The sequence below is a fragment of the Syngnathus leptorhynchus genome, chromosome 20 (assembly GCF_054491065.1).
Source record: "Syngnathus leptorhynchus isolate UIUO chromosome 20, UIUO_Slep, whole genome shotgun sequence".
Lineage (NCBI taxonomy): Eukaryota > Metazoa > Chordata > Actinopteri > Syngnathiformes > Syngnathidae > Syngnathus > Syngnathus leptorhynchus.
The window spans coordinates 6,585,058-6,608,693 of NC_141214.1; the positions used below are offsets into that span (position 1 = coordinate 6,585,058).

Below are 23,636 nucleotides of genomic sequence, written 5' to 3' on the forward strand. Positions count from 1 at the left end.
ACCTTTCCGACTGGCTGCAAGAAATAGCAAACATACAAAAAAAATAGAAGTCATGTCATCTGTGTCATCTCTGTCCCGCCCCCCCCTGCCCCCAAATGTTTGTGAACAAATTTTGATGGAAGGGCCTTTGTTTTGTGAGGATCAACATGATCATTTTATTTGTATTTACAAAAACAAAAAAACAGGGGAAGAGGAAATTCTAAAAACAATAAAATATGCCAAATCAAGTGGCTTTAAGAGTCTCTGACATTGAATCGGCCACCCGTCAGTTGATTGGCTCGTAGCCGGTCACCGCCGATCTCTTGCGCAGGCACATGTAGACTCCGCCCATCGGGAGCATGACGAGCGGTGCGCCGAGCCCGACCGCCATGATGGCCACCACGAGCGGGGAGAAGGTGTCGGCGGGGGGGAGGCCCACACCGACCGTGGCCGTCCTGCCCAACGACAACAAAATGGATTCGTTCAGTCTCTTCAGACTGAAAGCTCGCTCAAAATTTTCAACGTCGCCATTTCGTGAGTAGGGTGACTGAGACGCAAAATTAAAGTCAGTCAGTATTGAATTGTTAGAAAAGAAATGAGAAAAGTTGCCGGGGTAGAACCAACCAGCTGAGGAACTTGGTGGCGTTGTAGAAAGGTTCGCCTGCCACACCGAAGCTGATGTTCAGTCCGAAGACGCTGTCCTCAGCAGCGAAAAAGGCCAGCGCCAAACCCCCGGCCTCCGTCAAGGCCCGGCCGCTCTGCCGCCGTGGATTCGAGTGACGGCACGGCGACGCGTCTTCCAGCGCTGGCGGGGAACGTCGGTACGCGACCTGCTTCCACAGGACGAAGCCGCGCTCCTCAACCGAGCTCCCCTCGTCTCCCGACGTCCACTCCGACACCTGAGAGGGCAGACCGTGGACACAACGCAAATCTGACGGGATGGCTGAGATCGGTTCCGGGAGTAGCTCAGCCGCTACGTCGTTGGCTGAAGAAGTGTCTATGGGAGGTGCGGCAATTCTGTTCCTCGAGTCATCCCTACTGTGAGTTTTCTCTCGTACCTTGAAGACAGAAGGCGTGAACTCGTCGTCGATGGAGCGATGAACCTCGACAGCGTTGAGGGGGGATGCTTCTCCCACTGCCTGCAGCTCCAAGAAGAAACGTGACCTCTCCGACCTCGGCGACAAGCCATCCAGCTGCACGGCCACCTGGGAGGTGTTGGCCGTGTGGAGGAGGCGGGGCCATATCTCATCACGCCCCTCTCGCTCAAACACTGTCAGCTACCCATCAAAACAAATACTTTGTTGGCATCATCGGTGATGCATTTGATGGTTCATCCGGTCAAAATCACTCGGTAGCAGTCGGCTAACGCAGCGACTATGCTCGCCACGTGGAGATTTGTGTCTGCGCGACGTACGTGCAGACAAATGGATCCTTGAGCCACAGCGCCGCACAGTCGAGCCGCCGCCCCCGACAGCTCCATCGCCGACCATGTGACATTACGTAGCTGGTAAGGTGGGAAAAGGTCAAGGGGCACTTCCATCGTGTTGTTGACGTCGTTATATTCCAACAGCTGAAACACGTTAATGAGCATTCTATCAGAACTTTTTTTTCTTTAAATACACACATATATATAAATATACACACACGGAGCACTGACCCTGCTGAAGATGAGCGCTGTCCTGGAAAGGATGCTACTCGCCGGCTCCACCCGCAGGCTGCCGCTGCCATTGCGGCTCAAGAATCTTGGCCAGTCAACCTGAAAAGTGAACAAGTTGGAGTGCCTCCAAACTGAGTCGTGATGACGTCACGTGTGAGGATCCGGTCGTACCGAGACATTAGAGAAAGTGACGTTGGTGTGGACCAGAAGAAGCGCGGGCGTCCCCTGGCTGCAGAACAGAAAATGCAGCGTGTCGTTGTCTCCCACCGCTCTCACGTGCAGAAGGTCGCCACCAGGGTGTGGGCCCAACGAGCCCGGGTTCAACTCCACGGTCAGCTGGTGATGTCATCACAAGCAACATTCGCCATCAACTCCTCAGACATCTGATGGCGTCATCAAGAACCACATAGGCAATTGGTGACGGCATCATAGTCAGCCTATTTCCCGCTTTCAACCCAGCGCTCTATCATAGCCAATCGCGAGTTGCTTGTCGAGCACGTGACAGCACAAACCAAATAAACGGCGAAGTTTTATGTAATTTAATTACAAACCACTGGGCAAGTTTGTCATAGTACGAGACAAATGTTGACGTGGTCCAAGTAGAAAATGTTTTTTCGACTCGCTCAAACAATTTAAATGTGGTGAAAGTCGAAAATATTTTTTCGATTCAATCAAGACAAAATGTTGAAGAGGTTCAAAAAGTCTTCTTACATTTCTGGTGTACGAAGCCGCCTCCGACGAACAAAGCATCGAAAAGATCTTAAAGACCAAAGCGGCCCACATATGCGGAGCGGCCGCCATCTTTGTTGTGGTGACTTGTCACGTGAGATCAGAAAGGGTCAGCTGAGCTCATAAGCCACGCCCCCGGGAGACGTCACGGGAGATGCGTTAACAGCCTGTGATCGTGTGACGTCCCAAGAAACGTTTAAATGTGTGGGGAAAAACTGCAGCTCTGTAATGAGCAGAGGTTTGGAATGCATTGGGACAAATTTTCAGGGCTGGGGGTTCAACTCCACTTACAGTGTAATTTGAGGTCAAGAATGATCATATTTGACCAAATTAGCTCAAATGCCCCATAGAATGAGAACTTACCCAATTGACCCAAATATGACCTATGCCAAATAGAATGTAAGGTTGTTTGCCGATCTACGCCAACAACTTGGCGGACAAAAATAAATGAAGAAAAAAAGATGTTCTATCAGATCAAGAGTATAACACTTTTGGTGATATGTTTTATGGGTTAGTGTTTTTTTTTTTTACCATCTGTGAAAGTTGGAAAGCATTGGCCAAACAAGCAAATTGTCTCTTTCCCTTCAAGGCAAAGCGATTCAAGGAGTGAAGTGACGTTTGACAAAAAGTGGAAAAATGTGCAATCATTCGACAATCACACAGTGAGGCTTCAATTTGTAACTTTATTGAGCGTCCGGTTGAATTTACTCTGCGCCAGGTCCTCCCGCGGCCTGATCTTTGTCTTTCTTCTTGTGACCTGACACGATGTCGTCGATGCGCAGCAACAAGATGGCCGTCTGCAGAGAAAGCAGGTTAGGACGGCCGGCGGGGATATAAAAGGCGAATGCGGCGCATGGTGCGTTCACCTCCACGGCTGTCTTGTACGTTTGTGCTTTGACGGCCAACGGCTCGCAGATGCCGGCAGCCACCATGTCGCACAGGGTACCTGTCTCGCCATCCACGCCCCACGAGATGCCGTCCTGCACCGTGTGCTTGGCCTGCAAAAGGTCAAACGCGCTCAGGCAACCCAAGTGTACGCGTCAAAGCGGAGGGCTCCGAATGACCTTCCGTCAGCACGTCGCAACCATTCAACTGCCTACCTACCCTCAGTGACGTGAGCACGCGAATGGTGGAGGCGCCGCAGTTCTGGATGAGCGTGCGGGGAATGACCTCCAGGGCCTGGGCCACGGCACGGTAAGGCCACTGCTCCACGCCGACCAGCGCTCGTGAACGCTCCATCAGGCGCTTGGACACGGCCATCTCCACGGCGCCCCCTCCGGGTAGCAGCCAGGGCTCCAGCATCACGTTACGGCAAACCTGCATGGCGTCCTGAAGGTTGCGCTCCACCTCCTGTGCACATGCGGCCGGCTCCCATTTTCAAAGCGCACTGCACTGTTGCGTCACACGCTGAGATTTTGGCAAACACGAGGTGGCGGCGGCGGCGCTCACCGCCAGGATCTCCTTGCTGGCCCCCCTGAGCAGGATGGTGCAGGCTTTGGGTTCCTTGCACTCAGTAATGAAGGCAAAGTACTCGTCGCCGATCTTTTTGACCTCAAAGAGCCCCGCTCCGGTGCCCACGTCCTCTTCACGCAGCTCATCAGTGCGGCTGACGATGCGCGCGTTGCACGCCCTGAGGTGACACGGGGCGGTGAGGCTTCGGTCCCCGGCCGGCCGGCCGGCTATCAGTGAGGCTACGCTAAGGCTACCTGGCAATGCGGTTGTTGTCAGTCTTCCGGACACGGCGAATGGCAGTGATGTTGGCCTTCATCAGATAGTGCTGGGCCAGGTCTGAGGTGGCAGAGCCATAACTTTAGGCTCCTCATAAGAAGACACGGCAGCAGCAGCAGCTCAGCGTGCACCCACCTGAGATTCCTTTCTCGGTAAAGATAAGATCAGGTTTGAGCCGGATGATGTCTTCGCACATCTGCTGGATGTGCTCCTCCTCCATCTGCAGGATCCTGGCAAAGTCCTCCTCCTTGCTGATCTCGATGTCCGTCTACACAAACCGAGACAAGCGGCGTGCCATTAAAGGCCGACGGCAAAGATTGGCGGAACGCTCGGGCCGCGCTGGGAAGCCAGAGCGGGAGACGCCCGAGACAAACATCCCACTTTGACCGAGAAAGACAATCAGACGGGGATTTTCTACAAAGAACGGCGTCGGGCCCGACTCGTCATCACATGACAAGATCGGCTGAGGATGGACTTAACTGAGCCGAAAATCAATCCGGTCATAATTTGCGTTGGCGCTCACCTGGCTCTCGCCCTTCTTGTACTCCAGCGAGCAGTCAAGTAGGACGATGCGGGGCTCTTTGATGAGGCGGCGCATGCGCGGGTGTGTCACGTCTTTGTTGACCATCACTCCCCTCAGAACGCACGACTCCTCGATGATGCCGCCCGGAACCTGCGGCGCAAGCATGGTAGGAGAGCGGCCTGGCCTGAGCTGGAGCCAGCCCTTGGGTGCATGCCTACCTTCTCCACTTTGGCATACTTCTTGATGTCGATCTCCTTGCGTCCGTTATCCTCCATCTCCACGGTAAGCACGGCGTCCAGGGCCATGCCGCACGCCAGCTCGGACCAGCGGCTCACGGCTTTGGTGTTGATGGCCGAGTGCACAATCTTCAGCATGGAGGCGCGATCGGCTGTGTCCACGGGGACGCTGCCGGGGCGCGTCCCAAAGTGGACCAGTCAGCTTGCTGCCGTAAAAGCCCGGCGAATGTGCACCTACCTGATCTCCTTCAACGTTTCCAACATGTCCTCCAAAGCCCGCCTGTAGGCACTGATGACGACGGTGGGATGCATCTGTTGCTCCAGGAACTGCTCGGCCACTGACAGCATCTCGCCAGCTTGCGCGCACGTTGGCAAATATGGGCAAAATCAGTCGCCGGGATTTGAAGAAGCGGATGTCAACCAAGCGATGATGCGAGATGTTTGCGCATACAGAAACCCGATCAGCAACTTTGGCTTTGAACCCACGCGGCACAGGCAGGCAGGCAAATGCGCGAGGTCACACACTCGCTCCTCTTACCCAAGATGATGACAGATGTGGTTCCATCTCCCACTTCTTCATCCTGCGTGCGGCTGATCTCAATCATGGATTTCGCCGCGGGATGCTGCACCTGGATCTGTAATCGTGGCGATGCGGTCATAAACAACAGCCCAACTACGTGGGTTGGGCATCGTTCGAATTTGGATAGTTTTGCTGCGCATTCAGGTTCTTCGACACAATTTCGGTTCATAATGATTGGATATTGTATGAACTTCTGTCCTTTAATTTTCACTATCACAGCTTTGGCGGCAGAAGGGCGCGGCGGCGCACCTTCTCCCAATGTGCAACATTTTCGACGGTCCTTCTTCATTTGAGCTTCTTGCTGGCGGATAACGAGAACTCAACAATTTAGCACAGAGATTCTAAACGATTCTGGGAGAAGCTCAAAGATGGTCCCTGTTCCACTCGACCCTACACGAGATACATGATGAGGCTCACCTCTCGTAGAATCGCGTTTCCGTCATTGGTCATGACGATTCCGCCGGTAGGGTCGAGCAGCATCTACGAAAACACGCAACCGATATTAGCGGCGCTAGTATTATAACTGCTTTACAGGCGATCGGACTGTAGCTCACCTTCATCATAGCCCGCGGGCCCAAACACGTCCTGATGACATCAGCAATGGTCTGGAACGTGTGACGTTCAATCGATGGTCATCATTAAGTTGCATGTAAAAAAACAACAACTACTTAATACCAAATGAACTTACCTTGGCTGCGTTGATGTTTCCCGTCTGGACTTTCCGCCCAGATTCTCTCTTAACATTCTGGTCTGGAGACAACAAGTCTAGTCATTCTTTGCAAGATCCTACAACTAGCATCTTGTATAGCGTGGACCTAGTTTGTAATGACCAGGGAGTAAGGATTGTCAACCACAGCCGCTGCATTTGCATAGTCATGCTCTAGTCCCTAATCATAGCAGCTTGCTCTTCAATGACATAAATCATTTGTTTCATTTCATTCAAACTATGTACAGCAAAAGAAATAGAATTTATATACACACTGACCCAGCCTCAGTCACATTGTTCAGAATTTTAAACAAGGGGACATTTTGGCCTGCTTTTGGAAGTCTTCAAAATGTCATAACTTCCTTAATTCTTAGCATATTGGTGACATTTAAACACACTTTGGCTCATTTATTCAAACTCTTTCTAGTGACATCGGTGGGAGTAACCACTTCCCAGAGGCTCGCACCAAACCACTTCTAAAGCGGGTCGTGGGCGTGCCAGAGCCCATCTGAGCTGTCTGTGCACTAGGCGGGGTACATCCCGAAACGGTTATGTCTTGAGAACGTTGGTGGAAACTCGCACATACACAAGAACATGCGAACTACATGCAGGAAGGCCGAAGCCCGGAATCAAACCCCGCACTGTGAGGCGGAAGTGCTAATCCTGCCCCCCCCACTATGTCTCCCTCAATCCTCGGATCCACCCGTACGTCGCCACATTTGATTGCCCAGTGACTATCGTTGCACGATGCTTCCCATGACGCATTTGAGATATATTGAGAGCCGATAACCTCTCAGCATACTCCAACAACTGGACCAATTGACCACGTGACAAGGAAGTGCACTCCCAATGTCCGCCAATGACGTAGTTAGCAGCCGCAAATGCTTAAACGCTTGGAAGGCGGAGAGCAAAGGTGTGGCTCGGCCGTTATATTCGGTCCCGTAAAACCAAAGAACATTTGACGCCGCGTTGAAAATGAGCACAAGTGCTAGGCCGACCGCTAAACAGTGAATGGCTGGGTTTCTTTGGTACCACGGGCACATGCTAACGCGGCTAACCTCGCTCGCCTAGCTTAGCACGTGCCAGAGCGCTTTGTGCGGCTAGCCGAGCGGGCCATTCGGTGTTAGGGGACGACGTCTGACATAGCAAGCGGAGCGTTTACTCACTGAGAACAAGAACCTGTTGGCCAAACATCTTGGAGAAAAAGATAAAGGCCGGGAGACAAAGAAAATATGTAGAAAGCGCGTAGACCGGCTCCACGGGACTCGAAGATTCCACTCGACAAGTGGGAGGGCTTTCTTGAAGGGGCGGGCGGAATTGTCAGCGACGGATGTGCCAACCAATGGGGTCAATCCAAGGGTTGCCACGCCACGCCCACTTTCCCATATATATATATATATATGTGTATGTATATATATATGTGTGTATATATATATATATATATATATATATGTGTATCTCTCGCTCTCTCTGTACACACACACACACACACACACACACACGCACACAGACACACACACACAGTGATGTAAGATTTGATAAAATGTTGCATGACTCTACAAACCACAAGAACATAACCGCGATGCCAAATTGGATTTCTTTTAAAAAGAGAAAAATGGATCACACAATCAAGCATACAAATAAATACATCATACAGAGCAATCAATCAATGCATACATAGAACCCGAGCCTTTACAAAGGTTACAAACAAATCAATGCAAGGGTTGCGTGCAGAGGGGTCCGGCCGCACCTCCCGTGCCCAGGGCGCAAACGTGCATCTTTTTTTGCCATACATAGATGCATCATCACGGATAAGTGCTACCCAAGGAGGACGAAATCTCGGAGCTCTTCAAGTTTTACTTTCACAGCAGGGTTTGTCACCTTTTGTATCTCGTTAAAAATGCAATGACTTTTCCGATTGTACGTTCTTGCCGTTTCAGAGAAAGCACCTCGGCGAGGCTGCAAGGAGTTGCTGAGAATGGCCGCCGCAGCCACAACTCCGCTTCGGACTCAAACACCGACACCGATCAGAGTTCCCGTTGAAGGTGGCGCTGGCCGGTTTGTTGTTGCAAGAAGCGCAGGAAGTCTCGCAGCTCCCGCCCACCCTGCCACAGACCACAGGCGGAGGTCACACGCGCTTCCCCGTGGCCAGGGAAAGAACGCCAGCCGGCTTACCTGGTATCGGACTGGCTCGTTCTTCCTGCTGGCCGGCGCCAAGTAGATGGTCGGGTACCTGAGAGAAGCCAAAGCGTCAATCGGTTGCGCGTGGCATGTCCGGACGCGGGCGGCTCACGTGAGCTCACCCTTGGACGACGTAGCCAGGCGGCAGGTCGTTATCCACGGCGTTCATTTTGGCGACGACCACGCTTGCATCTGTAGACAGCTGACAAGAGAACCTCTTGTTGTACCAGCGCAAACAACTCTCAAAAATAGCGCTCGGCTTTGGAGACGAGGCGGTGGGAGCTAGCAGGCTAAGCTCGTGTCAAGCACCGAGCGTAAAGCGGAATGAAGATAAAAGGTACCGTCTCAGCCAGTGCGGTGTAAACCGGTTCAAGCTTCTTGCAGTGCGGACAGGCCGGCGAGTAAAACTGGATCAGGACGTCTTTGTCAGGTTGGTTGACAAGGGCGTCGAAGGACTCTGCCACCACCACCTGCGTGCGGCGCACACTCCCGTGATGTCATTCGCCGTCAGTCACGATATACCGCTCGCGTCACACACCTTAACGGCGCCGGAGTTTCTGTCAGGGACAGGCTCTGACTTGACGTAGCGTTTCAGCTGCCCGGCGAAGTACTGGTCCAGAAACCTCTCCAGCGAGGTGCCGTCCCTCCTGCAAGAAACATCGTCATTTCATGCTGTGCTACGTTAGCAGCTTTGCATGCTACCTACGTGAACTCCTCCCTCATGGTGTACTTGTGACCCACTTTGGTGCGGATGGTCACCAGGGGAACATCTCCGCCGTCAGACGTCCCCACACCAAACTCATTCTCCAGCTCGGCCTGGAAGTCTTTCTGATTGGCAACTGAGAAGAAGAGGCCCCGTCCTGCGTACTTGGTCGCCACCTTCATCACCCTGGCGACGGGACGGACGCATGGACGGGAAGTTGACCGGAGCCGTTAAGACAACCGTCCGGTGTGCACGCGTGTCACCTGTTCCTCCAGTACTTGGAGACTGGGGCGTCGTGTTGGAAGTCCACGTTATAAAAGGCAGTCAGGAGGTCACGAACTCTCAGAAGATCTTTGTTCTCCGAGGTCATATGAGGACAAAGTCCAAATCTAGACACGCATGGAGTCCAAGTACCATTTTTCAGCCACTTGACTTTGCTAACTTTCTTCCAAAAGCTGTTTTATTTTTCCAAAGCAGTAAACAATGACTTGTATTGATCCCAATTTCAAATTAAAACGATTTCTTTTTCCAAAGCATTAAACAATGGCTAGTATTGATTGCAATTTCAAATTCAATCAAAACAAAAATGTTCTGCTCCTATTAGTCCTACACACACTTACACGTGGTCTCGGATGAAGCGTCTCAGAGACGGGATGGTCCCGAAATCTGGCAAAACAACAACGCTGTCCTCAAACGGACTGGCCAGTCGGGGAGGCCGAAACAACAAGATGCCTCTGAAACGTGCGACACACAAAGGGTAGCTCGACAGACGGCACAAGGCCACCATTGAAAGTTTCAAGTAGGAAAAGTAAGACTGACTCTGTTTGGAGTCCATAGGGGGCGGCCAGCGTCATTTGTGTGGTGTGAGCGAATCGGAACTGATCTCGCAAAAGTCCCGCAGCTTTCACAAAGTCACCCAGGCTAGAGCTGTCCTCGTCTGAAAACACACCTGACACGGGCGAGGAGGTCAAAGGGCGTCCGAGCCGGGGCTCATCGCGGCGCGTTCGTACCGACGACGGAAGCATCGTCGTGGCGGATGAAGGTCTGCAGGTCTTCTTCGGTCAACAATCTCACAGAATCCGGACCTGTCTGCTTTGTCATGTACTCAAAGATCCCCTCTGAGGGGCACGCGCACAAAAATAAAAACATCAGTGCCTCATTTTGTGACCATCAAAAAGTGGCGCCAGCAGCTTTTACCAGCAGACCGAGGACCATCGTAGGAGGCGGAATCTTTCGCATTCCTGAAGATCTTCAGCGTCGGGTATCCTGACACACCGAAACGACTACACGTGTCCGCTTCGGCCGTGCAGTCCACCTGACACGCCCCACGCACAAGTCAGACAAGGGCTGGCGCATACGCGCACGCACAAACGGCCGGTGTTACCTTTGCTAGCTGCACAGTTCCCTTCAGTTTGCCAGCTGCTTTCTCAAACTCTGGAGCTAACTTCTTACAGTGGCCACACCTGACGTTTAGGGAGGAAGGAAAGGAGGACGCAAACAAGGAAAGAAAGGAAGGGTTGAAGGTGGGGAAAAAATGAAGGCATGATGGAGGAATTAATGGTGGCACAGGCAAGAAAGAGTAGACAGGAAAAAAGAAAGGAATTGAGAAGAAAGGAAGGTGGCATGTTGTAGGAGCTGAATGAAAGCAGCAGCAAGCGTGCCCTGAGTGATGCGTACGCTGTTTGCGCTTTTTTAACCAAGTGTGCGTTACCAAGGCGCGTAGAATTTGACGAGCATGGTGTCGTGCTCGGTTGCCAAGTAGTCGAAGTCGGCGTTTCCGAGCACGAGCACGTCATTGCGCGACGACAGCGAGGCCGGAAAAAGAGCGAAGAGCAAAAACGTGACGACAGCGAGGAGACGACGGCCAGCCGCCATGACCAATATTAACGTTTCCAACCAAATTGGAAAAAAATTGCGCAGACGTGCTTGATCAGCGTCAAAGCTAAAACATTAACTCAATTGTCCGGAAACAACCTTCGGAATAAAAGTGCCGCGTTAAACGTAATGACTTGTTTGCAGCAAAACGATGACAAAACTTAGTTGATTCGGCGAAAGGAAACAAGGATTAACGGAACATAGGCTAATGAGCATTAATAAGCATTAATGACGGTATGGCAACGTTTGTGATTATTTCATCCTTACTTTTATTTTGAAGTGTAAGTAGATGGCGAAACCTCGGCCCAACTCCCGAATATCACTGATAACCATATCTTATTAACGGTATAGAACGTGATATGAACAAGTGGATGTTTTCATGAGTCACTCATATTTATTGAGATTGTTTTTGCATTTTAAGGAAAGGAACAACCAAGAGAAGGAGAAGCTGTTACAACGGGATTCCACTAGGTGGCTCTCAGCAACCGAGGGACGAGGAGAATAAGCTTTAAAACATACCAAAGAAGAAGAAAACGGCAAAGGCGGTTGACGAAGTCCAAGATGAAGCCTATCTGATGTTTGGGTGAGTACTTTTGCTACTTATATAGAACCCCCGCGCGTGTCTTGACTCTCAGCATGTTAGCTCCTGTTCGAAATCCATGCTAGATGCTAAAATAAGCTACTTGTGAATTGATCAAAGCTAATTGCAAGCTAATAGTCAAAGTCTACATGTTGAAAGTAAAAACTTATGTTCTCCCTTTTCCAAAATTGGACTAAATCTTAAAATAGAGCATGTTAAAATATATAAGAATTGGCACAAATGAAAACAAAGATGCCCATTTCACTTGTTTTGATTTGGATCTTTGAAATCTGCCGCCCCCCCTCCAGAAGTAATCGATGATGCATCATGAAGTCTGCCTGCAAACGTCTGAGAGCGGAAGCATTTAACCTTGCCTCACGGCCGCTCCCCCCTGAGCGTGACGATGCCGATGACAACGCGGACCCCAAGCTCATCATCACTGCTGGTAACACGCAGCATCACAGCTGTCACCGTGGCAACGGCATCTGAGCGGCCACCTCTGCTTCCATCAGACGAGCGCGCTGAGGGCGGCGGGAAGAGAACGGTCAAGAGGAAACGGAAAAGGCAGACTGAAGAGGAGGAGGAGGAGAAGAAGAACAGTGAAAAAGAGAGGCCGGGAGAAGGCTTGGATATTGATAGACAGCTCGACCAATTGCTGGAGTGCAAGTCCAAGCAACACAAGCTGACCAGCGTCAACGTGCGCAACATCATTCACGTAAGTGTGCGCAGGCACGCCCGACTGCGTGTACGCTGAGCTTGTCTTGACGCTGACCTTTGCCCGCAGGAAGTCATCACCAACGAGCACGTGGTGGCTATGATGAAAGCCGCCATCAATGAGACGGACGCCGTGCCGCCCTTTGTGAGTTGTGAGATGTGCGTCACGGATCAGGCAATTGACCGAGTGACTTTGTGCTTCTGCAGGAGCCCAAGATGACGCGATCCAAGCTGAAGGAAGTTGTGGAGAAAGGCGAGGTGAGGTGGGGGATATGAAACAGTGGACCTCAGTCGTTCTTTGCAGCGATTGAGGAATGGGAATGAGTGAGCCAATCACTAATGATGTCATCGCTGTCGCCGCTGGCTTCCTTTCCCGGCAGGCGGTCCCGGCGTGGAACATCTCTCCGATCAAGACTGGGCGAGACGTCAGCAAGGTCAAAGTCAAACCTTCTGTTGCCTCCGTCCGCCACCAGCTGACTGAAAGATGGCCACCTCTTGGCCTTTGTGTGTCCAGGTCCATCAGTTCGTAGACATCCCCCTCGCCGAAGAAGACTCCTCCGATGAAGAGTATCGTCCCGACGATGAAGATGAGGACGAGACGGCCGAAGATGTGAGGGTGGCGGCGGGTGCCGGAGAGTTCATGATGATGACGTGACTGACGCCACTTTGATGCGGCAGACTTTGCTAGAGAGCGACTTTGAGAGCGCCGCGTCGCCCCCGAGAGGAAGCCGGCGGCACCTGCGCGATGGGAAGGTAAAGGCACGCGGCGGTACTCGTGCGTGGGTGGCTGTGAGCTGTTGCAAGCCGCGCTTCCCGTCCGCCCTCAGACGACGAGGGCCGAGTCTGCCTCAATGGGCCCCCCGCCTCCACCCAAAGCTCCGCCTCCGTCCGCGCAAACAGACAACTTCCTGGAGAAGCTGCACGCTGTAGAGGCCGAGCTGGCCGTGTGCCTGGACCCGTACCAGGTGGGAGCGATATTAGCATCAGACCTCGGATGGATGCTAATAATATCCGGAATTGTGCGGCCAGCCTCTGGAGGACACGGGCGAGGGGGGCTTGATGGCGTACCGCACGCGCTCAAAGCGTCCTCTCCGGGACGTCCCGTTGGGGCGACTGGAGGCGGAGCTCCGAGCGCCCGACATCACGCCCGACATGTACGACTGTGGCTCCGCCCACGAGGACAGCAACTGGACCGATTGGTTGAGAGGTCTCATGACCTCTGAGGTGGACAACGACGGTGAGAAGTTGGAACACAACTGCAAATATACACACAGATATGCAGCCAAACACACACACACGCGTTTTCTTAACTTGCCGTGTGTTCAGAGGAGTGCGACGACGAAGATGACCCAGAGTACAACTTCCTGGCTGATATCGACGAGCCGGACCAGGAGGATTACCGTGACGACAAGGCCGTTCGCATCACCAGTCAGTACGCACGCACGCACGCCATAGTGTGATCACGGTGATAATGATGTTGATGATCTACAGAAAAGGAAGTCAATGAATTGATGGAGGAGCTCTTTGAAACGGTCAGACACACGCACACACACACGCGTGCTCATACACACACACACAAAGACAAAGATATTTGTGTGTGGCTGATAGTTGAAAGAGGACCTGACAGGCCAGGAAGTGGACGACGAAGGGCACGAAGAAGAAGAGTTTCCGCGGGAAGCCGTACGCACGCATGACAAGCGTGTTGCCGGACGCGCGTGTCACACGCACAAAGAAACATGCGAGAGCAACGTGGAGGTTAGCCACCGACCAATGGCAGAGCGGCGTACGGTCCAGCAGCAGCTGTCCTTCATGAGGAGCACCCGACACACGGCCAGTGTGCCCGTACTCAGGCTGGACGCACAGCACAGGCGCACACTGGCACAGCAAGTGCAGCAGGTAAGAACCGATCGATCGATCGGAAATCGAACCAACGTGCATATTTGGGTTTTTGGGAATGCTGGTGAAATTTCTATGTGTGTGTGTGCATCCAGCACGTGCAGCTGTTGCTTCAGATTCACCTTCTCACGTCAGTCGTGGAAGAACTCCGCCACGAAGCTGAAACCACGCAACAGTTCCTGGTGAGAAGCGAGCACGGGCGGCAAAACGAGTGCAATTGTGACCGACGGCGCCATTGTGTGTGTCAGTTTGAGCTGGACCTCCTCGCGCGAAGAGGCGAGCCGATGACCTCGCCGGAGCGGCTCAGCGCTTTTAGGGCAGCCAACCTACAGGGGGCGCTAGAACTGCTGGCCGAGCTGCGGGACTGCCCCGTGGCCTACGCGCAACTCAAGCGCGTGCCCGATGCGCGCGGACAAAGTCAGTCGCCTCGGCCGTCTACGCTAAGTGCGCATTTCCCCGTCGTTGGTCACGCGTGTACGTGTTTGTTACCAGTGCGCTGCTTTCCGGTGATGCCCGCCGAGCTGGCTTGGATCTTTGCTACAAGTCGGGTCTTTCTTTACCCGCAACTTCTGCCTCGTGTCAGCCTGGACCCGGCTCACTACTGCCCCCGCAGGACGGCGGCATTCACTGCGGCAGAAGACAGGTACATGCGCATCATCGAACACATGAAAACTTTGCAGAAGAGCAATTAATCAAATTGTGAGCACGTGTGTGTGCGTGTACGCAGTCTGCTCATCACGGGTCTTCGGAACTTGGAGGGCTCACGTGACCCCACCCGGCTGCTGTGCGACTTGTTGTTGGGCAAAAGTGTCGTTCAAGTGAGACGCAGGATCCAGCAGTGCTGCAGACCGGGAGTCCCGGACAATATCGTCAAGGTAATACACGCGCACACGCACTTAAATGTGTTTGAAGGCAAATGTGTGCGTCTGTGTGTAGATGTTCCGCCGCAAGCGTGTTATTCCTCGCACGCCACGGGCGTGTGTTCACGTTGCCGCGTCGGAGCGGCGCCCACCAGTGGAGAGAGACGTGCGCCTCATGCCTCTGTGGCTGGTGGTGAGATGCCGCAACATGTACATGTGTGAGCGTGCACGCACGTACACAGATGAAAATTGTCCGTGTGTCTCACCTCCCCGTAGAGAAGTCTTCCTGCGATCTCAAAGGCGGTTAACTCCTCCGGTCACATGACCGCGCTCGGCTCCTCCTCCACGTGCTACCCATCCCGCCTCCCGTCCAACCTGCACTTCCGCCGCATGGGTTTCGTCCAGCAAGCTGAGCGCACATCCTCGCCCTTGTCCTCGGCTCTTCCCAGCCCCACAGGCCACAATCTGCCCTCTCCTGGTTGCTCCGCCCCCACGGCGGCGGGAGAAGGCATGCAGAGGATGGAGGAAGCAGAGCCAGAGCTTCCTGCTTTTTCCGAATCATCAAGGCTCTGCGCTATGGATGTGGCCGTGGCCAAGATGACACAAGTCGATGAAACTTTATGTCCTCTGCCTGAGGTATGCGTGAGGGATTGGGGGGGCGCCATGATTGTTTTAAGCTGAAGCCTAAAAAAAAACAAAAAAAACAGATGAAGCAAAAGTTGCCCTTTTTGGTATGGCGTGCTTCTCTCAGGAAGGAGAACCCCGCCCACAACTGGAGCCGTACCAGTCTGTTCCGGAAAAGAGCGAGCCCAGAAAAACAGCAAATGACGCCCGCACGAAGCAGGAAGCCCCACCGACCGTTTCCGCTCAAAACGTGTCGACGGGGGCAAACGGAGAAAAGATGGTGGTCTGGACTCGGTGAGGGCCCCGCCCACATCGTACGGTGGCATTTCATGGCGGTTCTGTCATTTCACCTTGTCTGCTTCGCCGCTCACCTCAGAGAAGCCGACCGCCTCATCCTGACAGCTTGTCAGCAGGAAGGAGCCAATTGGCGAACGTTCAGGCGAGTCTCCGCCCAGTTGGGAACCAAAAATGCCCGGCAGGTGAGATGGGGGCGGGGTTTGCAGTCACGTTGCGGTCACGACTTGACGCCACTTCTTTCCAGGTGAGCCTTCGTTTCCAAGACCTCCTTCGCCTTTTCCGCGTGGCCACGACGTCCACATCCTGTCCCTCGGTTGTCCACCAAGAACAGGAACCGGAACCTCCGTCAGAGTCTAAAAGCAGCTTGTTGGAAAGTTGAAAGGAAAACTTTGCTCTCATAGCGCTCGCTCAACATTTGCTGACTCAGCGATGATGTCATCGAATCCTTTCAATTCACATTGAATGAACTCAATTCTTGGTTTGCACCAAACATCTAATGCTAGCTGTTCTAAATAAAGTTTGAAACATCTGAGATGAGCATCTTCAGGGTGGAGTCACAACCTCACACACTTAAGAGTCAAGTCCAGTCAAAAGACAAAGTTCCACATGCGGAGAACATCCAAAAAGCTGCACACTTGCTAACATACAAGTCCATCAAGTACACGTGTGTCACATGACATCACCGACACGTACAAATTACTTCAGGAAAGTCCGATTTTCTTGGATCAAAAACTAGTTCAACAAATTTTTAAAACGTTTGGATGGAAGAAAAAGTTCATGGGTGGCAAGTCATCTTCAAATTCTTTTTTTTATTAGAAACGCCTTAAAAGTGTCTGACCAGAAGATGACATCACTGTTGCCCCGCCCTCGCATCTCTTTGGCGCCCTGTGACAATGTCACGCGTGCCGAGGTGCCGCCATCATCCTGGAGAAATAGGGACTCCCGGTGCCACGACCGCACAGAATCTGTAGGGCTCCAAAACGTTGCCCGGGATCGTGGTGGTACCTCGTCGCGGGGCGGGATGAAGAATTCCGGGATGCGTTCCAGAGTCAACAGTGGAGTTCGCAGACGGCCTCCCGACTTTGCCGTGGACATGAAACCCATTCAAAAGTCATCAACGGCGGATGAGTCTGGAAGTGACTGGAGACAGTACCGGCTGGGCGGTCTTAAGAAGACCTCGCGGGCATCCGACGGTCGGTCCAATCAAGCCTGGCTGATGACCATCACGTGATGGTGGGCGGGCGGCACAGCTGCTCTGTACCAGGTCAATGAGCAAAAGGGCTCGGGGTTCATACCGGCGTTCCAACGGCAGCTGGGAAGGACGGGGCGGCTAAAAACAACAGGAAGTGGAAAAGCCCCTTGATGACAGTTCCCCAAAAAGTGAGGAGTGGCGCGGTGCATGCCGAGCAAGCGGTTGCCGGGCAAAGGAGTTGCCGGGCAAGCGGTTGCCGGGCAAGCGGCTGCCTTGCATCGTCCGACAGCCTCGGCCATCAGTCGCTGTCGGAGGCCACGGCCGACGAGCATTTCCTCTTCCTCTTGGGCGCTTTGGGCTTGGAGTCTTCCTCCTCCTGAGTCATAAACAGGAATCCCAATGAGTTTTAGGCCGGCGCGGCGCGGGATGGCGCAGGACGTGGCAACGTACCGAGGCGCTGCTGGAGGCGCTCTCCTCCTCGTTGTTACTGCTGCTGGGCGGCACGGGGCCCTTGCGTGAGCGGGGCGAGGTGGCGGCCGCCTTGCGGCGAGACTTGACGGGTTTGGCCTGCGAGTCCTCGTACTCTTCGGCCAAGGCGAACAGGTCGCTGAACCTGCGTGGCCGATTGCCCCGTCAATCGCGGGCCCCTTTCCGGGTGAACTGAAAGTGCGCCGCCGCTTTTACCCGATATTTCTCTTTTGGCACCATTTGCTGAGGGATGACGGATTTTTTTTTGCCTTGAATTTGGGTTTTTTTTTCTTTTGGACCGCGTACAATTGACGGAAAGAGCCGAGATGCGACAAATATCTCGAGTTCTCTCGGAAGATAGCAAACTGTGGTTTCTAGGTTCACCCGGAAGGCGAGAAAAAAAGCGCATGTGCGTACCTCATCTTGTGTCCTTCATCACAGCTGGCCTGGACGTGCTGAAGGGCCTGAAGGATGGGCGTCTGGCTGAAGACTGAGTAGAACAACAAAAGGCAAGAATCAGAGCTTGGTGGGCTGTGGCGAGGCATGGCCGCCCGCCCGCCCCTCCGCCCGCACTGACAGCTGTTCTTGGTGTTGTTCAGACTCAATCTCAGGTTGTCCAGATGCTCCAGGATCTGCTCCAGCGTCAACTGAGCCAGTTTGCTGCTCGAGCTGCGTAGACTGCAAAGACGACACGCTCGGTGACCCGCTTTTGGCACACGCGCCTCGGCGGCTCCTAGTCAGCTTCTTCACCTTTGCCTCTTTCGCGGCTGGTTGTTGTTCTTGATGAGTTGCGCTTTGATGTGTTCGGCCAGGGTGTCGTCGTGCTTGGACGCCCAGTGCCGCAGGAGGCTGGTGGTGAACTGGTCCTCGCTGTGGCAGGGCCTACTCAGGACCATCTTGACCATCTCCTCGCTGGGCCTGAGGCACACGGGCAGAGGTGAGGGGGGCGACGCCGTCTGCTCGCCGCCGTGCGCTCGGCGCCGTGCGCGCCCTTACTTTTCCCGCCGCAGCTGCAGCAGCAGACAAGACAAGGCCTCGGGATGCTCTGCGAAGAAAGTGAAGGTAGCCGAAAAGATGATGTGAGTTGGATTTGGAATTTCTTTCTTGAGTCTGAATTGCAACGTTTTCCCTTTCCCATTTGGAAAGCTACCTTTGTACTTGAGGTGCTGCAGGATGGGGATGATGGTCTCCAGAGGGATGCTGTGCGCCAGGAACAGCTGCCATGTGCTGTACTGCTCAAACGTCTCCCAGTCCAGAGACTGGACTGCCCGGACAGGAAGGAAGGAAGAAGACAAGTGTCAGGTGGCTAGAGTTTGTGGGCGGCGGCCGGTTCTGTCGACGGCCGATGCTCACTCAGAATGTTTAGAACGGAGTCCTTGCGGAACATGACCAGGTTTCCCATCATCACGTGGCACATCAGCTCCTGCAACTGAGTCGAATCGATGACCGCCACGATCATGTTGAGCAGCTCGCCGCTCCTCAGTGTCTGATCTGGAAACTGAAAGAGCAAAAAGGGGCTGGCTCGCTCAGAGAGCCCGCCGGCCAATAGCGTGCGTGCGCGTGCGTACCTCCGAGTAGATGGAGGGCGTCAGGTAGCAGAGCAAGCGCACGTCGTCCTCCTGACACGCCTTCATGTCCATCATCAGACAGGTGTGAAGGTCTCCGAGCGCTGTGGCCTGAGCGAAGGACTCGTACAGCATCATCTTGCCGTTTGCCGCTTTGCTGAGCGCAGACACGAGAGCGACGGTGTTTGTTTGCGGCCGCGTGACACCCCAAAACGCCAATGGCGGGCCCCACCTGGCTTTCAGGTAGTAGAGCAGGTGGTAACCAATCTTGGGCTGCTTCTGGTACAGTTCCGCCAGCATGTCCAGAAGAACCGAGAAGCCGCTGTTGTCTTCCTGCATGGTCACCAGGTTCCGGAAGACCAGACACACCGCCTTGCACACCGATTCCTCCAGGGACCTGACGCACACGCGCGCGAGCGAGTGAGAAGACGGGGGAGCGCGCCTACGCACGCGGCGGGCGGGCGGCCTTACTCGTCAGTGATGTCTTCTGGGAGGACATCTCCTCGGAAATGTTCTTTAAAGATTTCCGCCAGGCACGAGGCTAAGGCCGCCATCTGCTCCGTGTCAAAGTCCTCCTGCAACACGCGCACGCTCAAGCACTCGTCGTGATGCCAAGTTAGTCCAGTTACCTCCAGGATGAGGTCCACGATGTCCTGCATGACTTGGCACTGCGTCTCCGTGTCACTGAGGACAACGGTGGTTATCGGTCAGTATCCATCGGCGGAAACTTGACTGTCGACCACAGACCTTGACTTCTGAAGCTGTACGACCTTGTCCTTCATGGTGTCCTCTAATTGATCAAGCCAGGGCGTGATGTCGGCGGGCTCCTCCACGACAGTCTCTCTGATTGGATGAAACCTGAACTCGCGTTTCCTTCCTGCACTCACACACACACCAACATGAGTCGCAATTTCAATTCTTGGGAGGAGGATAAAGATGGCAACCTTTGTTGTTGACCTCCTCCTCGTCGTCACTGAAGGCAGCTTCTGTGTTGTCATAGCAACCTTCCTCCTTATCCATCAGGTGCTCCATTTCCATGGACGCCATCTCCTCCATTTTCACTACAGGCGCACACAGCGTGTTACGTTTGCACGCTCCGTCCGGTAAGCGCGGGCAGGCGGGCGGGCGGGCGGGCGCACCTTCCATCGGCGGCGAGGGGGCGCTGCAGAACTCCGGAAACCTTTCTCGCAGCATGGAGCGAAGTTCTCGGTCCAGCTTCGGATTGTCGAACAAGGGAGCCAAGTGCCTGCCGGGTCACATGACCTTTAAGCCCGCAAACCTGGGGAGGCGAGCGCGGGCGCGTGCTTGCCTGTGTGTCTTACGCCAGCACTCGCTTCTCCATGATGAAGGTGAGTGAGTTGAAAACGCCTTGACGGACCTGAACTTCCAGCGGAGGGAAGAAGTGAGGAATGATCTGAGGAGGGAGGAAGCCAGGACACAGAGGAAGCCGGCGGGTCATTGCCAGAGCGCCACACGTCGGGCCGAGACGGCCGAGAGGTGGAGCCTCACCCGGCACATGAAGTCGAGAAGCGTGGCGGTGATGGCGGGATGGGGCTTCATGGAATGATGCATCACCAAGATGGCCGGCTCTACGTCACGCAAACACACGCACGCACCCCCGTTTACAAGCCATTCCCGTGGACCGAGCCGCCGGTCGGCGTGGGTCTCACCTATGTTCATGATGCTGTCCTTGTCAGGATTGAAGAATAGCCAATCGTAGAAGAGCGCCAGCTTGGCGTTGGAGGCGGCCACGTTGGACTACACACATACGCAACTTTGGGTCAGGCGACGAGGGCCGATCGGCGCCGCGCGTGCCGCCCGCCCGCCGCGCTTACCGTGCAGGTGGTTAGCAGCCAGCCAATGATGGCCCAGCGCGGCAGGATATCGGAGCTGAGGACCTCGTTGGACGGGTGGACCACGCCGCAGATGTAGCGGATCAGGTCGCAACGCAGCGACTGGCTTTCGGCCATGGACAGGTACTGCCGCTGGAACCAGTCCTGGTAGCGCTTCTGCTGGCCGAAGCGCACCTGTGCGTAGCAGACGGTAGGGGAGGGGGGATGGCAACGAGTTGCGAGGCGGGCGGGAAGCCGCCCGACCCGTCGCTTACCCTGGACGTCATGAACAGGAGCTTGGTCTCCATGTCGGGGGTCAGACGACAGGCTAGGAATTTTCTGGAAGTTCGCGCCGTGAGTAGCTGGAGAACGCCTGATCCACACGGGCACGAGGGGGGTTATTGGAGGGCGTCGCCGCGGGGGACAGAGGCAAGGCTCTTACCGGTAAACTGAGGACTGAGGACTTGAGGGTTGTGGAGCAGGTCTCTCCACAGGAGATCCATCTCAGGGATCCGAGCCACGTTCTGCAGCAAGCGCACTAGATCTCTGCCGATGATCACGCACTCCAGGAACTGCCCGGGGGGAAACAAAGGCGGGATCAACCGGGCGTTGCCGTCGCCGGCCGTCGCCGACCTCACCTTCTCCCGCAGCATCCCGATGCAGAAGTCCACTTCCTTCTGGCGCAGAGGAAGTAGGTTGGGGGCGCCGTGGTCCACGATGAGGCGCAGGTAGGTGTAGACCGACATGGCGATCAGCATCCCGCTCTTCACAACCCACTCCCTGCGCACGCATGCACTTGAGAAGATGCTTTACAACAGCGCCTACGCATGTGTGCGTGTCCTACTTCTGCTCCAGCAGGATGTCCAGGACGTTCTCAGCCAGCCACATGTTTTTCGTGGACACGTCTCCACCTGCAGGCGCACACGCAGTCACCTGATCATCCAGCGTGCGTGCATACGCGGGCACCTGCGTATCTGACCTGCAATCTGCTTCAGCAAGGTCATGACGACGCCATCCACTGCCATCACGCTGCTCTTCACCAGCTCTCGAACCAGCCACACCAGCTGCACGCGCGCGCACACGCGCATTTCAAGGCCACCCTGCTCACAAAGACTTGCGCACGCGCACGTCTGCATTCACCTGCTTTCTGGGAATGTCCTGCAGCTTGAGGAACTTCTCCATTAAGATCTGATTTATCTTCACCAGGACCACATTCATTCCATCTCTGCTCACCAGAGTCAGGTCTCTGTAACACTGCACGCAGACACGTGTGTTGCCACGGTGATATCAGACATGGGGGTCTCGGGGGTCTTACCCTCTGGGCCTGAGCCGGTTCAGTGAGAAGCAGAGCGAAGAGTCCGAGACAAACCTCTTCGTGCTGCTGCTGGCCTTTGCACGCCTGGTTGTCACGGCAACAACAAAAGCAGGGTCAGTACGTCGCCGTTGGCCGCAGGTCTTTCTCTTCACAGCAACGTCGCGAGCTTCTCGATGATCAAATGCGTGACTTGGGCCACGGCAATTACATTTTTTTTTAACAATATAGAGATATTGGTGGTTGGTGTTTGCACTTTTTGGTCCCAACCTTCCGACCATGCCAACCAAGGGCCTGTGAGTTTGCACGAGGACATCATCGAGGAGCGCTTAAGGAACTTGCAAAGATCAGAAGAAGTGAAAGCTTGTTGTGTTGCTGATAGTGACGTCATCAACTTACGCTGGCGGTCAGAGCGTCGTTCGCTTCTCTCTCGGAAAGGCCAGTGGTCAAAGAGTGCACCACTCCAACGCAACGCTCCAGTTTCTACGCACGCAAACAGACATGCGCGCGCGCGCGCGCACGCACACAAACACACACACGCGCTGAAGTGAGCAGGCAGCGCATGCGCAGTTTCGTCTGAAGTCGAGCATTTGTTTACTGGCTCCCAGTTTATAGGCGGAGGCTAAGCTAAGATAGCGAGCGTAGCCGCTCACTTTAAGCTAGCCATGCTAACGATCTCGCTAGCCGCCGTGTGGCTTTGTGTGTCGAGGAGCATGGTCGTGCCACGGCGCGGGCTCACCTCCTCCAGCTCATCTTTGGCGTCCAACTGCGTGGACACCAGCAGGCGGCCCTGCGGCTTATTCTTGGCCGGTGCAGCGTCCATCTTCGGCGGCCACTTGACTTGGCTAGGCGAAACTAGGCTTGACTTGGCCTACCCCGCCGAACTTACGGCGCGCAATGTACAAGAAAAGAAGGCAAAGCGCTTCTTCTTTGTCACGCGAGGAACTTTCCTCCTGTCCCGCTCCGTGCTACCATTCGACTTCAGGAAGTGAACGGACATCACTTCCGGACTTCCCACCAATCACTGCGCTGACACAAGGATGGTCCAATAAGGGCAAGGGGCGTTCCCATTAGCCTCATACACACCCCGGACTTCTCGGACTCCACACTAAAGTAAATTGTTTTGTGATTGTGAGAAGCCCCCATCGATCCTTTGAGCCACCTGTGACTCGGACTCATTTGCAGAATTAAATAACATTAAAGGTTTAACCCTCCTATAATCCTTGGAAAAAGGGTCACAAATTTGGTCCATGGGGTCGATTTGACCCCAGCCACATTTACCTACAGAAAATAATTTATATAATTTTGTTGCCCAACTTTTTTTTAAAAGAAATCAACTACTATTTTTTGAATGATAAACATTGAATGGGGTCAAATGGACCCGAAGAATGATAGGAGG

At 54.1% G+C, this 23,636-nt stretch overlaps 5 protein-coding genes across 10 annotated transcripts; 1 reads left to right on the forward strand and 4 right to left on the reverse strand.

The window, feature by feature from the left end:
* Positions 1–133: 133 nt before the first annotated feature.
* On the reverse strand, positions 134–2,495 carry glmp (glycosylated lysosomal membrane protein). Its single transcript, XM_085901057.1, has 7 exons — positions 2,348–2,495; positions 1,808–1,972; positions 1,637–1,735; positions 1,394–1,549; positions 1,038–1,256; positions 604–878; positions 134–434 (listed from the first exon to the last, which is right to left on the reverse strand). Exons 1-7 carry the CDS (start codon positions 2,435–2,437, stop codon positions 266–268), a joined length of 1,173 nt encoding a protein of 390 aa, XP_085757183.1. The 5' UTR covers positions 2,438–2,495; the 3' UTR covers positions 134–265.
* Positions 2,496–3,031: 536 nt separating this feature from the next.
* Positions 3,032–7,441, reverse strand: cct3 (chaperonin containing TCP1, subunit 3 (gamma)). Its single transcript, XM_085901474.1, has 14 exons — positions 7,305–7,441; positions 6,121–6,182; positions 5,987–6,037; positions 5,850–5,912; positions 5,391–5,487; positions 5,091–5,208; positions 4,835–5,021; positions 4,617–4,766; positions 4,229–4,361; positions 4,072–4,153; positions 3,815–3,995; positions 3,470–3,715; positions 3,232–3,363; positions 3,032–3,162 (listed from the first exon to the last, which is right to left on the reverse strand). The coding sequence occupies exons 1-14, from the start codon at positions 7,330–7,332 to the stop codon at positions 3,070–3,072; spliced, it is 1,623 nt and encodes a 540-aa protein (XP_085757600.1). The 5' UTR covers positions 7,333–7,441; the 3' UTR covers positions 3,032–3,069.
* Positions 7,442–7,723: 282 nt separating this feature from the next.
* LOC147041253 (protein disulfide-isomerase A3-like) lies at positions 7,724–10,948 on the reverse strand. Of its 2 annotated transcripts, none has more exons than XM_085900715.1 (13): positions 10,734–10,948; positions 10,407–10,485; positions 10,220–10,337; positions 10,033–10,140; positions 9,842–9,959; positions 9,643–9,756; positions 9,286–9,411; positions 9,026–9,208; positions 8,858–8,966; positions 8,661–8,789; positions 8,442–8,521; positions 8,314–8,371; positions 7,724–8,243 (listed from the first exon to the last, which is right to left on the reverse strand). In XM_085900715.1, the coding sequence occupies exons 1-13, from the start codon at positions 10,895–10,897 to the stop codon at positions 8,166–8,168; spliced, it is 1,464 nt and encodes a 487-aa protein (XP_085756841.1). In that variant the 5' UTR covers positions 10,898–10,948; the 3' UTR covers positions 7,724–8,165. The 2 variants fall into 2 exon arrangements, with proteins under 2 accessions (XP_085756841.1, XP_085756840.1); XM_085900714.1 differs by having other exon boundaries at positions 9,842–9,971.
* LOC147041254 (GON-4-like protein) lies at positions 10,393–16,398 on the forward strand. 4 transcript variants are annotated; one of them, XM_085900712.1, is made up of 23 exons: positions 10,393–10,545; positions 11,319–11,480; positions 11,789–11,922; positions 11,990–12,192; positions 12,262–12,336; positions 12,399–12,449; positions 12,572–12,625; positions 12,706–12,801; positions 12,870–12,944; positions 13,019–13,156; positions 13,221–13,428; positions 13,518–13,619; positions 13,683–13,723; positions 13,800–14,087; positions 14,183–14,269; positions 14,336–14,504; positions 14,580–14,730; positions 14,815–14,962; positions 15,024–15,140; positions 15,224–15,583; positions 15,699–15,865; positions 15,948–16,050; positions 16,113–16,398. In XM_085900712.1, exons 3-23 carry the CDS (start codon positions 11,805–11,807, stop codon positions 16,245–16,247), a joined length of 2,886 nt encoding a protein of 961 aa, XP_085756838.1. In that variant the 5' UTR covers positions 10,393–10,545; positions 11,319–11,480; positions 11,789–11,804; the 3' UTR covers positions 16,248–16,398. The 4 variants fall into 4 exon arrangements, with proteins under 4 accessions (XP_085756838.1, XP_085756836.1, XP_085756837.1 ...); XM_085900710.1 differs by having other exon boundaries at positions 10,394–10,545; positions 11,786–11,922; XM_085900711.1 differs by lacking the exon at positions 10,393–10,545 and adding an exon at positions 11,154–11,242 and having other exon boundaries at positions 11,786–11,922.
* Positions 16,399–16,668: 270 nt separating this feature from the next.
* ints3 (integrator complex subunit 3) lies at positions 16,669–23,262 on the reverse strand. 2 transcript variants are annotated; one of them, XM_085900709.1, is made up of 28 exons: positions 22,977–23,260; positions 22,637–22,720; positions 22,241–22,324; positions 22,066–22,179; positions 21,905–21,989; positions 21,770–21,836; positions 21,564–21,705; positions 21,368–21,497; positions 21,201–21,298; positions 20,929–21,120; positions 20,764–20,851; positions 20,603–20,682; positions 20,416–20,507; positions 20,233–20,339; positions 20,038–20,154; positions 19,841–19,970; positions 19,723–19,777; positions 19,565–19,668; positions 19,326–19,490; positions 19,097–19,250; positions 18,882–19,026; positions 18,679–18,792; positions 18,525–18,573; positions 18,279–18,446; positions 18,106–18,206; positions 17,946–18,018; positions 17,511–17,673; positions 16,669–17,436 (listed from the first exon to the last, which is right to left on the reverse strand). In XM_085900709.1, exons 1-28 carry the CDS (start codon positions 23,058–23,060, stop codon positions 17,359–17,361), a joined length of 3,063 nt encoding a protein of 1,020 aa, XP_085756835.1. In that variant the 5' UTR covers positions 23,061–23,260; the 3' UTR covers positions 16,669–17,358. The 2 variants fall into 2 exon arrangements, with proteins under 2 accessions (XP_085756835.1, XP_085756834.1); XM_085900708.1 differs by having other exon boundaries at positions 17,946–18,206; positions 22,977–23,262.
* Positions 23,263–23,636: the final 374 nt, after the last annotated feature.